At 42.9% G+C, this 13565-nt stretch overlaps 1 protein-coding gene across 2 annotated transcripts; it reads left to right on the top strand.

Annotated features, from left to right (window-relative positions):
• Positions 1 to 103: 103 nt before the first annotated feature.
• Positions 104 to 12130, top strand: mios (missing oocyte, meiosis regulator, homolog (Drosophila)). 2 transcript variants are annotated; one of them, XM_067600650.1, is made up of 12 exons: positions 104 to 193; positions 697 to 1575; positions 1735 to 2228; positions 2850 to 2944; positions 3819 to 4073; positions 5472 to 5641; positions 6292 to 6357; positions 6504 to 6662; positions 7343 to 7495; positions 8911 to 9115; positions 9384 to 9513; positions 9626 to 12130. In XM_067600650.1, exons 2-12 carry the CDS (start codon positions 754 to 756, stop codon positions 9714 to 9716), a joined length of 2640 nt encoding a protein of 879 aa, XP_067456751.1. In that variant the 5' UTR covers positions 104 to 193; positions 697 to 753; the 3' UTR covers positions 9717 to 12130. The 2 variants fall into 2 exon arrangements, with proteins under 2 accessions (XP_067456751.1, XP_067456752.1); XM_067600651.1 differs by having other exon boundaries at positions 116 to 241.
• The last annotated feature ends 1435 nt before the right edge of the window (positions 12131 to 13565 follow it).

Here is a 13565-nt window from a genome sequence, read left to right as displayed (position 1 = left end):
CTTCAAATAGGTTTCTCTGTTTTTATGTTTATACACTTTGGTTACAGCGTCCTCTCGTGGCAAACCGCCTCTCAAGCGAAACTGTGCGTAACCGGAACTTTGAGTAGCTGACATTTTTACCCTCACGGACATGTTTTGGTGTAACACACAACATCAGTGTGGTGGGACTCGAAGTTGTCGCTGTTCAACATGTGTATGTCAAATTGTAATTCGCTCGCTCATTTAAACACTGTAATATATTGTAAGTAATCGTTAATATTGTAAAGTGGCTCGTTTAGTAAATGTTCTCGCTTGCTAGCTAAACCAGCGCGACCTAAACGGTTATGTTTTTAGGTCGTCCTTCACTCGTTAGCATTAGCTCAGTCAAGTTAGCATGTCAACAAACTTTAAACTTTGCTTCTAACTGCTCCAACACTTTGGCATATCGAAAAATACTCACATATTTTATTTCAAATGTCTCTTCTTTTAAAACAAATACGTTATGAACTAGCTGGTTTGCTAACTTTTATAGATATCGGGCTTTGAAATCAACGTCAGTAACGCTCAAAATGTACGCTAACAGCTAGTTAATATACACTTTAACGTTACTGTAACATGTTTTTGAGTTTACTTAGTGCACATTACAGTGACGTTAGGTGTCTATTATGTAGTATTTATCCAAGTGCTAACGTCTTTATCCCTCTGTTTAATATCTAGGTTGTGAGCTGTGTAGAGGGCAGATTTCTCTGAGGTTTTTCTAGCTGTTTCTGAATCATGAGTGGCTCCAAGCCGGACATCCTGTGGTCTCCTCACCACCCGGACCGCTATGTCATCTGTGACTCTGAACTGGGACTGTACCGCATCGGACCTGTGGGCAGCGCAGAAACCAAGGCTGGCACTCTCCCACTGTCTGAAGAAACTGCTGCTACTTTACTAGCCATTAACTCTGACACTCCTTATATGAAATGTGTGGCCTGGTACCCAAAACATGAGCCCGAGTGTTTGCTCGCTGTGGGCCAAGCCAACGGCAGAGTGGTGCTTACCAGCTTGGGCCAGAGCCACAACTCCACATGTAAAGAGCTAGTTGGGAAAGAGTTTGTGCCCAAGCACGCCCGTCAATGCAACACTTTAGCTTGGAATCCTGTGGACAGCAACTTGCTGGCTGCTGGGTTGGATAAGCACAGAGCGGACTTCTCTGTCCTCATATGGGACATTAGCAGTAAGTTTTCCCCGGAGGCGAGCGTAACAGCTGAGAAGATTCGTCTCTCGTCTTCTGTGGATTTGGACTCAAGCACAGTAGTGACCAAACCGTTATATGAGTTAGGCCAAAACGATGCTTGCCTGTCCCTGTGCTGGCTGCTTCGTGACCCAAAGCTGCTGTTGGCTGGTATGCACAGGAATCTCGCAATATTTGACCTGAGAAACACAAGCCAGAAAACGTTTGTCAACACCAAGGCCATCCAGGGGGTGACGGTCGACCCACACTTTCATGACCGCGTGGCTTCCTTCTTTGAGGGCCAGGTGGCCATCTGGGATCTTAGGAAGTTTGAGAAGCCTGTGCTTACACTGACTGAGCAGCCCAAGCCACTAACTAAGGTATGATGCAGTTTGTTTTGAGGAGAGTCCAGCTGAATTGGCATAAGAAATGTGTTTTGAAAGCTTTTTTGGATTTCTAACATGTATTTTGTTGCTAAAATATTACATATAATAGAAGTTGCAGTTACTTAAGTCATGCTTTCCATTTGTCATTCTCAGGTGGCCTGGTGCCCAACTCGTACCGGCCTACTGGCCACTCTGACACGTGACAGCAACATCATCCGCCTGTACGACATGCAACACACTCCTACACCTATCGGAGATGAGACAGAGCCCACTATCATCGAGCGCAGCGTGCAGCCCTGCGAAAGCCAGATTGGCAGCTTTGCCTGGCACCCGTCCTCTCAGAACCGCATGGTGGTGGTTTCAGCGGCCAACCGCGTCATGACTGACTTCACCGTCTTCGAACGCATCTCGCTGGCCTGGAGCTCCACCACCTCGCTCATGTGGGCGTGCGGCAGGCACCTCTACGACTGCGTCGAGGATGGGGCTGAAGGAGTGGAGAGCATGATTGAGAAAGACATCGCCACCAAGATGAGACAGAGGGCTCAGTCCAAGTATGGGCACGATACCGTCCAGGTGTGGAAGAATCACCTGCTGGCGGGAGGGACCGATCTCCAGCTCAAGTCTCTGTGGTTTGATCTGTTCTATATCCTTTATGAGTATGAAGAGGTGTCATGATTATTAGCATGGATGATATAGTAAGTAAGTAAGTAATTAATATGTTGTAAAAATAGATTATTATTATTCTACCTAATCATCTGTCAAATTATTCTGATGGCATTATCCTTTTTTAATAGAAAGATGAGCCAATGCCAGTGAAAATTGGTGGTGGTAAAACATCCTTTTTTCTCCACCAAGGTAGTTTTTTTGTATAAATGTTGATGTGGCTTTATTTTAAAGGCAGAAAAAAATGTACACTACCAGTCAAAAGTTTGGACACACTTTCCCCTTCACTTGAAGCCAAACTTTTGGCTGGTACTGTATGTTATTCTGGAACAAAAGCCTTCATTTATCCTAGACAAGTAATATAATCAGTATTCATCATTGTTTGGGGGGTAAACAATAAAACTGTCTGATGAATTTCTTGACTTCAGCAGAAAAAACAGTGTAACTTGTATCCTCTCTTGATCCGGTTAGAAACTGATTTATGTCATGTTCTGTAGTTGTGTTGTAGTTTTATTGTTGTGGTTCATCATGCACCTTTAATGTTTCCTGTCACATGTCGTTTTAACTGCAATAACAGTTACAATTCCTATGTAAGCATCACATATGAAGCAGTGCGCAGAGGATATGGAGCTGAAACTGCAGGGGAACAAACAGTCTGTTGTTTACTCTGGTATCAAGAACATTGTGAAGACCAGCTCAGGTAAGAAATCAGACACACTGATGGTTTTAGTTAGTTTATTAGTTCAGTTCAGACCTGCCAACACTCCTGTTTTTTCTCAGGTTTCTCTTGTATTTTCACTCCCTCTCCCACTGTGTTCCCATTTAGTCGTTTCTCCTGGGGAAACTCCCGTAATTTGCACGGCCCTCAACCTTTACTCTGAATAATCATCATACACACGGTCCCATAAGTTTTGTACGTTTGCCTGACGTTACCCAGGTCGCCAGATCGTCTATGAAACACAACCCACACACACCACATACAGTTTCAACCCATCTGTCACCACAACCCGATTAAAGGGGCGTTTGCACAGCTGCTCTCTGTCCTCCTCCCTCTGCTGCCGATGTGATTCACTGCCTGCAGGTACCGTCGGTAGAGAGGAGGGACTGGTTTGTCTCAGCCAGCAGCTAAGTTTACAAGAATTTGTCAGATTTTAAGATACGTGGCAAACTCAGATACACAGTTAGGCTACATACAGACAGCTTTTGTTTTATTAGCTTAACTAGTGTGCTGCGGTAGTGTAAAAAAAATATCAGCGGTGGATGGGACACTGCAGGCAAAGCAGTTGGAAATATCACTTTTCTACATGTAAATTGTCGTCAACTTGAGTAAAACATTACCTTTCAGTTCATACACCAACCCCCCACCTGAAAAAACCTCTCGTATTTTGAAACCTAAATGTTGGCAGGTGTAGTTTAGTTTCTAGAAGCCACATATCAGATAATATACATCTGTACTTGAGAAGAAGCATCAGACTTAGCTTAAATAATATTCATATGTATTAACGTATATTTTCCCATGTTGATCCTATGTTGGTTCATTGAATTCTCTGTTTTTTGTTTCCTCGGTCTATCAGGCACTACAGAGACCCGCAGGTGCTGGAGCGGCTCGGACCGTCAGACGGACGTGCCGAGGTACCACAGCGAGGAGCGCAGCCTCGCCCTGCGGCTCTGCGGCTGGATCAGTCGAGGGCCCGACATCGACGTGGAACCCTTCCTGCGAACCCTAGAGCAGGAACGCGAGTGGGAGCGGGCGGCCGCCGTGGCTCTGTTCAACCTGGACATCCGCCGGGCCATCCAGATCCTCAACAAGGGAGCCACCGCTGAGAAGGGTGAGTACAGTAACGCTCCGGAGGGAGAGGAGGGGAGAGGAAGCAGGTGTGTCTTCGAAGCCAAATATCGGAGGAATGTTGTAGACCAAACAGATTATTGCACACATAATGCTTGTATATGTAAAGTGTTTTACTTTTTATGGCTAAATTAAATCATGTAGTGGTTCAAAATGAAGCGGTAGAGGTGAAATTTCAACCAATTAATCGCAAACTGTTTAGAAATTAAGTCTTTCTCTGAGATCTTATCAATTTGCACTTCACAGTGAACTGTTTCTGCATTGTGTTGTGTTGTAATGCATTGCTGCTGCAACAGGAAATTAAGTAAGCAGTATTCACTCAAACTATTGTCAACTCATGATTACCACGCAGTTCTTCAGCATTTATAAATGTAAAAATGCAGGCACAAGATTCAGTGGCATTTAATCACATGAAACAAAAAATCAAATCAGATGAAATTAAAGTCTTTAAGGAATTTCAAAAATGTAACAGCAGGAGAACCTTTTTTTTTTTTCTTCCTCATTGTATCAGCTGCACTGCTTTTTCACACTCAAGTTGGATGAAAACGGAGAGAGAAAGGCTGTTGTTTACACACCTCTTGTCTAAGAAAAATTCCACCAATGTAGGGCAAACGTTTTTCTGCTGTGCGTTCTAATGAGTGTTTCCTGAGCGTGACTGATGGGGTGATTCATTAGATAAGGCGTGTCAACTGAGCCATCTCGGCAGTTATAGTGTTTTTTTCTCAAACGGCAGCTCTGACTTAATGTACTGATTGTCATCTGTACACAGACGTATGTAGATTTTTGTGATAGTGGTTTTGTTTAGTCTGACTTGTTCTCAGCTCGTATTCTTTTATTTCTAGTTGGATTATTGCCACGAGATAATCTTCTAAACTTACTTTTGTTACGTTCATGTTACTAATATTTACCGTTTAAATTTAGCCTCTATTTAATGTTAAGTTACTTTGGCCATTGAACCCCTTTATAAACATGTATAATTAAAAAAATAAACACAATCTATACTCCTGTTTTTCTTTCCAGACTCTGTCTGTACTTCCGAAAAAGAAATCTATTCAAGGCACTCTCTACTTTAAATTCTTTTCTTCAGTTTTGTTTTGAAAGCTACTTCAAAATGAAGGCCGCGGCATGACCAAAGAGTGACAGTAGTTTTTTTTAAAAGTGAGCTTCCCATAAAACAAAAGCTTTTAATGCATGTGTCTGGAATCTTATTTTGAGCAACAGAGCCAGCTCACTCTGAACAATTTTCTTTACCCGTGTCTCTTTACCGTTGAAACCTTCTGTTAGGATGTGTTTTTTTTTCCCCCGACCACAGCGCTGTACTTACAGTAAACCGCCGCAGAGAGTAAATAAACTCGCTTCTCTAACTTCTCCCTCGTCGCAGGTGACCTGAACCTGAATGTGGTTGCCATGGCTCTGTCAGGCTACACCGATGAGAAGACTTCCCTGTGGAGGGAGATGTGCAGCTCTCTGAGGCTGCAGCTGAAGAACCCCTACCTCTGCGTCATGTTTGCCTTTCTCACCAGTGAGCCCGGAGCCTATGATGGCGTGCTGGTATTGGATCTCTTTAATATCACACACTCTTTTAAAGCATTTTTGCGAACACTAGGGAAGTTAGTGAATAAAAAGGAAATCTGACATTTTAATCGGCACTGTTTCTCAACTAACAGAAGTGGTTCTGTTCCCACATCATGAAAACTTTTACATATTCTTAACACCGTCATGAATTGGAAGGTAATACTCCAGTGGTCTTTATTAGGGAAAAATCACAGGTGCACAGGAAGAGATGTGTTTTACATTTCAGTCAGCGGTGCTGTAAGTTATAAAATTCTTCTCAGAAGTTGAACGTGAGCCCAGAACATAGTGTATGTTTCTGCTTTTCCCTCACTCAGTTGCATCAGATTCTGACCACCAGCTGCTGTCGCATTTAGCTTTTTTTGACCTTTTCCTGGCCAAAAAAGATGACTCCACGATAAGAACATTCAGTCAGGAACTTGGACTTTATTTCCTGCCATCTTGGCTTTTAGAATTGATTAGGTGTGAAAGATGATTGGTTTCCTGCAGAACTGCATCTCAGAGCAGAGACAGCAGAGACTTTTGTTCTGTACTGAATGTAAGAAGCACTTGGGAAAAGATTTTTTTTTTTTCTAAGAATGTTAGTTTGAAATGGCAAGAAAATATAAAATAATTTTTCTCTGTTTCAGTATGAGAGCAGTGTCGCTGTGAGGGACCGAGTAGCCTTTGCCTGTATGTTTCTCAGCGATGCACAGGTAACACTATAACTACTACCAAGCTTTGAACAGCAGATTATGTCCTGACAACACTACAATTCTGCATATGTCATACCTTCCAATAACATTTTCTTGTTCTTGATAATGCTCCGTGCATAATTTCTCTCTGGGGTGTTTGGCCACAGCTGCCTCGATACATCGACAAACTAACCAACGATATGAAGGAAGCAGGCAACCTGGAGGGCATTCTGCTGACAGGCCTGACTAAAGATGGCGTAGATCTAATGGAGAGTTACGTGGACCGTACTGGAGATGTCCAGACTGCCAGCTTCTGCATGCTGAAGGTACGCAAACACTAATTCAATATACATTTTAGGACAGATATGAGAGCGGTATCGATTTTATTTATCCACCTCCTTGCAAGAAAACGAGCAAGTGTATTTCCCAAAATGTTAATCTCTTGCTAACATCCTCAATAAGCTACGAGAAGAGAAGGCGAAGTGAAAGTACAAAGTTTAATAAGTAAACTAAATGAATTAAAGGACTGCAACAAAGAAAAGGGAACTGTCTGAGCACCCTTGGGGAAATCATTTCACATGCTAAAACTTGCTAAAACCTGCCATTTCTCAAAGGTCACAGCTGTTAATCTTAACACAATAACCACCTCTTATAACAATATGATGCAAGCCTCATTGGAGTTGTTTGCTCTCATACACTCATTTCTTTAAAGAAAGGGTAAATTGAAGTTGTAGAACAGGTCTGCAGCCTTTCAACACACTGCAGAACAGGTGTTTGCTTGTTTTTTCCTGTTCTAACCTTCAAAGCAGAGTACTGTGGTATATATAGGGCATCCACCACCTATGCGGTAATTGTATAAACCCCACATACGTATACACAAACATGTACACATTCCACTAGAGGGATGGGTGCAGGAAAGGTGAGCCTTCTAGATGCAGGCTGGAGTTCACTATTTTGTTTAAGTACACTTTGACTATTTGATTTTGTGACTTGCTTCTCCCGATAGGGTTCCCCAGGTGAAGTGTTGAAAGACCCTCGAGTCCAATGCTGGATCGAAAACTACCGCAACCTGCTGGACGCGTGGAGATTCTGGCACAAACGGGCCGAGTTTGACATCCATAGAGGCAAACTGGACCCCAGCTCAAAACCACTGGCCCAGGTAACGGATGTTGGGAGATTTCTTTAATAACTGTAGTGCTGAAACGATTAATTGATCACTTGATTGAGAAGAAAGACAACTATTTTGTTAATAATTAATTAATTGTTTAAGTCCTTTATCAACAGAAAATGTCTAACTTCTGCTGGCTTCTCAAAAGTGAGGATTTGCTTCTTTTCTCCGTTTTATGCCGTTGTAAATGTAACATTTTGGAGGTTGTCATTAGTTGCAGCCCTCAGTTCTTTGATATATTCACATATTGATATATAATGTCATTATAGGTTACTGGTTCAGTGTGTTGTTGTTGTGGTAAAACAAGTGTTTTGACAGAAAATGACACACTCCAGGCTCTAATGTGGTAGGGAACAGGCAAACACCTAGCAGTCTGTCTCGTTTGTTTACTGTCTTAGACATTACTACCCTCGTAACAAAATAGGTAGTATTATAGTGCGTATCCTGTTTATTACAGCACAGGTAGTTTGTTCCAACCAATCTGAAGATGGTATCAGCCAAGCCCATAACAACCACAGCTTTACTCTCCAGTTCTTTTCATAAAAACCTGTGCTTAAGTTCGTGATCTTTGTTGTTTTCTCCTTTTATGTTGGAGAAATCCATTTCAGATAGGGATGCACGATGTTATCGGCACGTCATCGGTATCGGTCGATAAAAGCTCTAAAATGAAATATCGGCATCGGTGAATTCTGCCGATTATGAGAGGCTGATATGTTGCCATCTCCTCCGCCGCTTGACTGTGCTTCCCTTGATGGACTGTGTCACCCTGATGGTCCCGGTGCTTCCTCCACAGGCTCCACTTCACTCAAGCTGCCCGTCAGACCCGCTGCTGCTTCCCACTTTAACCCGAATAACAAACCGGGGCTCGGTGCTTCACATAGAGAGCCAGGGCTAACGTTAGCTGGGAGGCTAGCGAAGGCTAGCTGGCTGTGCTTCCCTCCGGTCATGCTGCGGCTAACACTCTGCTAGTCTCCCAGCTAACATTAGCCTTATGTTATGCATGCATAATAGTCTCCTCGGCCAGCTGGAAAAAAATATGTGCATATATCGGCATCGGCAATCGGCCACAATGAGTTGGAAATATTGGCATATCGTGCATTCCTAGTTTCAGACAGTACACATACTGTACTTTGGTAGACTTTTTTTATAAAGCTTAATACTAAAAATGTTTTTTTATGTGCAATTATGAGTACGCTAGTCCTGCAAGAAAAACTTGGAGCTACTTAACTGCATTACTGACATTCCAGTAATCACACTCAAGCATGTTGGGATTATTGCCGTATTATCTAATCTCACTCTCCTCTAAAAATGAAATCCAGACAGCTGGTGAGCGTGAGCCTGTTGGTTTTACCTTCATGTTCACCGGTCCTTATCAACCGACCTTTGTGTTTGTTCTTGTGCGGCAGGTGTTTGTGAGCTGCAACTTCTGTGGGAAGTCCATCTCCTACAGCTGCTCGGCGATGCCTCACCAGGGTCGCGGCTTCAGCCAGTACGGTGTAAGCGGCTCACCTACCAAGTCAAAAGTCACCAGTTGCCCCGGTTGCAGGAAACCGCTGCCACGCTGTGCCCTCTGCCTCATGAACATGGGCACACCTGTTTCCAATTGCCCAGGTAAACTGGCCTGTGTGGATGATGTAGACAGATGCTCAGCTGATATTTCCAGTAACAGGCACACATCTTGGAGCAGCTTGAGTGGTTATAATACTTAACTGAGCATTTGCTGGACAAAATGGTGTGGACTTTGATCTCCATTTAGGGGCGGCTGCACCTGGGATTTCACTGGCCAATTCAGTTTTCTTTATTGTAGTGATGTCAATCATACCGCCGTTGATAGATAGTCAAATTTTATTGACTGTTAATATTGACTTTTTTTTGGCAGGAGCAGGGAAGTCAGATGAGAAGGTTGACTTGACGAGGGAGAACAAACTTGCCCAGTTTAACAACTGGTTCACCTGGTGTCACAACTGTCGACACGGCGGCCACGCTGGCCACATGCTCAGCTGGTTCAGGTGGGACATTTATTAACGCAGTCATATTTCATTGTCTTTGTGGTCAAGATGTACAATGTTTCTTTACATGTTTGTTTGTTTACTTAATTGATCTTCATGTTTCCACCTACAGAGACCACACCGAGTGCCCAGTGTCAGCTTGTACGTGTAAATGCATGCAGCTGGACACTACAGGGAATCTGGTGCCTTCAGACAGCAGCTAAACAGGAGGAGCCTGTAGGATACTGAAGCCAAACACCAGCCCGAAGCCAACCAGTGCAGGTTCACTGCTGCACCCGCCACACTAACAACTGGGCAAGGGACAAAGGGTGCCAGTAGTGTCCTTCTCTGAAGTGGCTGCTTGAATAGGATGAAATACTGTTAAGTAATAGTCTAGTGTAGGGCTGTGCGATATGATGATATATATATCGTGTGACGATAGAAAAAAAATCCATCGTTTCATATTATGCTCAATCGTTTATTTCGTTGGAACCCAAATCACACTCTTTACAGCGATATTGTCCATCATTTGGAGTCTGTCCATCTTTTACGCGGATTACATTAATAAATTACTCTTATCGGCTTTTTATTGCATTTATATTAACGTTATGAGTGTAGTTGTCATCACTTCGAGTACTTCACCTGGTTCACTCTCCTCTGCTCTGCTGTGTGTGCAGCACATGGAGAGCTCAGCCCCGCCCTCGCTGAACTACAGAGAGAAGAGGACAGTAGCGCGACCGTAAATGAAGGCAAAACACAGTAGAGAATATGTTAATTTATGCTCTATACTTAATTTATGTGCACTCGTTTCACTTCAGCTCAGCGTGAGAGTCTCTATTGTGTTTTGCTGTCATTTACAGTCGCGCTGCTCTCCTCTGTTCTCTGTGGTTCAGCGAGAGCGGGGCTGAGCTCTCCGTCTGTGTGATGCGCACAGCGGAGCAGAGGAGAGACAGTGAGTTAGGGACAGTACTCAAGTTGATGACAACTACACTTGTTACGTTGCTATAAGTGCAATTAAAGGTTTGTGAGTAAAAAACCAATAAGATTAATTTAATCCGCACAAAAGATGGACATGTGACAGTAGGGTACAAGACAAAATGAGAAGCTTGTACCTAAAAGAGGGGCTACTTCTGTCGCAAGGTTTGGGTATGAAAAATCTGACACAGACCAGAAACTATTTATTCATTGAATTTACAGAAAATGTGCTATATAGTGCTATAGTGTATCGTTATCTGGATATAACATAACTTATATCGGGATATGAGATTTTAGTCATATCGTACAGCCCTAGTCTAGTGAATGTAATATTGTAACAGAGCCCGATATCAAGAAGGGAGGCAGTGTGTATTACTGATCTGACTAACTGAATCAATGACAGAAAGGGAGCAAATGCAAACTCACTGCTCTGCTAATGAAAATCCGAAATCCCACTCAGGAGAAACACAAGAGGCTTTGCTGTAATCAGCCTCTTCCAATCTAACCTGAATCAGGATTATGGTTTTGTTGTGATCTGTTTAAAAAAAAAAAGAAGAAAAAAAAAAAAAAAAATCAAATGTCCACTCACACATCAGGTTGTTAAGATGTGATCACAGGTGCCAATACGTCTGAGCTATATTTTGTGGCTTTTGTTTTAATACGCTATTTAACGTCTGTGTTTGTCTTACGAAAGGATCTTCACATACCTCATGAAAGCATTGTTTGGGGTGAAGGATGGTACCCCCGGGTGTTGGAGAGTAGCGCACAATAACAACACTCCCTTGCTCTCTTCATGTGTCTCTGGGCCACTCTTCATCTGGTATATTCATCTTGTGCGGGAGGGCTTCCAGTGCAAGGGGTGGTTTGGGGGGGGGGAGGGAGAGAGGGATGAGGAATCAGAGACGGTAGGGGTGGTGGGTTTAGGGAGGAGGAGGAGGGTGGGAGTTTGCGTCTGTATTCACCAGCCCACTCCAGGCCTGTGGTCCATGAAAGAAGCTCCCCAGAAAACAGCAGCTGCTCGGCACTGACAAGACCCTCCAGATTGTTTCCCTCATAAAGAACCTCACCTGCCGGAACACTATTGACTCAAAGAGAGGGCGAGAGAACAGACAGCCTGAGCCCCATACCCCCCCCCCCTCCCGCCCCCCCCTCCTCTTACACCCTCCGACATACACAGACTTGCTCTCTTTCTTTCTGTCTCTCTGTGGTGCCCAAATTGCACCCAAAAACTATGCATACCACACATCAATCCAAGGATGGGCGCCGTCTGTGGGGGGACGGCCGTGTGTAAGCCGCATTGTAAATGGGTTTTCTCTTTCTCTGCCACCCTCCCCGCTCTGTCACTAAACCAGGGAGGCATTGTAAGTGAGAGGCGGCCTGCACCAGAGCTGGCTAAATCACTTAGTCATGGAGTAGGGAGGAGGAGGGAGGGGGGGACGGGGGGGACGGGGGGGTACAGGAGCTACTGTATGCTGCTTTCACCAGGATCTCCTCCTGGTGTGGGAGGTTTTATAGGCCTGCATGCCCTTTTGTGAACTATTTTGGAGTGGAGCTGACAAATTGGCGAGCCGTGTAGCGTCCCAAAAAACCGAGTGGCTGGAATTTCATCCTTTCAATGTTTCTTGTGTTTGCCTTTTAAATAAATTCCGACTGACAAATTGGAGCACTGCTGAATGGGTTTTTTTTCCCCCATGAGTTTACATGGTTTATTTTTACATTATCATGTTTCATAGAAACAGATGGCGTGGGTTTTCTGTCATGTGCATACTGTATCTTTGACTAAACGCATTGAGTCACACATTATTTTCTCATGGTAACTCCCACAGAATCAGATCATCAATACAGGCAGGAAGATAGACACCAAGGAAGAACAATGAAAAACTTACATCCTCAGAACTGAATGAGCAATAAAACTCATTATTATCTGATACTGAAAGTTCATTCTTGACAGCAGTTGACACAATAGTCTCACCTCATATATCATATATCATATCACAGCATCTTCCTCTGCACATGGACTTTGTTTTAGTTTTCATGGAATTGAAGATGTTAAATTTCCAATTTTTTTAAGAACTTGTCCAAACAGAAATTCACTCTTAATCATGGAAAATCTCACAAATCTACAAATTTACAGGATGATACACATAGACATACAGCTAAAATAGGGCGAAACAAAGATAAGCAAACACAACTTATTTATAGGTAGGTAGGAATGAAAATAGATATATATACTACATATATATATATATAAACAAATGGACAAAAAAATACAGTGCAGGGTCTATATATAGGTGAATTTGTTACTGTAAATGGTGTACACAGGGTTACAAACAGTCATGAAATAAATATTGTGTGAATAATGTAACTTACTTTATAAGATCCATTAGTAGTGCTAACAAGACAGAAAAAAAGGAAATTTGAACATCTTCAGTTCCATGACAACTGGAAAGACCATCTGCAGGGGAAGATCATGTGATGCGATCAAAAGCTCCAGAACAGCTGCGGATGGACCATGTGGTGACTGACAACTCCTTATTAGTTGTAGGTTGTAATATATATTCATACTGTAATATTTATTAAATACAGTATACGGGCTAAATTCATGAGCAATACTTTGCCTAAGGTATATTTTACATTCACAGTTTTTCAAGTGTGTCTTAAAACAACAGTCAGGTGTCCATATGAACACTGAAAGAGGTTTTCCTTGCTGTAATCATTCCTCCTGTTCATACTGGCGCTCAATAGATCCCCTTCAAATGCACTTTCAGTGTAAGTGATGGGGGCCAAAATCCACAGAGTTTACACAGTCTTTTTCTGCAAAATTGCACTGCAAGTTCATCTGAAGCTTATATGCGGCTTCAGCAGTTTCAGTTAGTCATATCAAGTGGATATCTGCCAAATTTGCAGTCTTTAGCATCAAATTCCCTCTTTGTGTTTCCTTGAATAGTGTTTCCCTTTTGAGCTGCGCTGGAAGTATAGTAACAAAAAGAAGGACTTTGGCAGTAAAAAGACAGTAACGTTGAAATATATCTCCTTGCTTTGACTAATTTGGATGGCTGAAGCTTCATACTAGCTTTGGATAACCTTTAAAATACATT

This window comes from Thunnus thynnus, chromosome 10 (assembly GCF_963924715.1).
Source record: "Thunnus thynnus chromosome 10, fThuThy2.1, whole genome shotgun sequence".
Classification (NCBI taxonomy): domain Eukaryota; kingdom Metazoa; phylum Chordata; class Actinopteri; order Scombriformes; family Scombridae; genus Thunnus; species Thunnus thynnus.
This window is presented reverse-complemented; position numbering and strand designations above follow the sequence as displayed.

Bases quoted from the DNA above. Each gene is read 5' to 3' on its own strand.
- mios (XM_067600650.1), top strand. From the start codon at position 754: ATGAGTGGCTCCAAGCCGGACATCCTGTGGTCTCCTCACCACCCGGAC. The intron at 1,576-1,734 runs GTATGATGCAGT...TGTCATTCTCAG, and splicing joins AGCCCAAGCCACTAACTAAG to GTGGCCTGGTGCCCAACTCG. The intron at 6,663-7,342 runs GTACGCAAACAC...TTCTCCCGATAG, and splicing joins CCAGCTTCTGCATGCTGAAG to GGTTCCCCAGGTGAAGTGTT.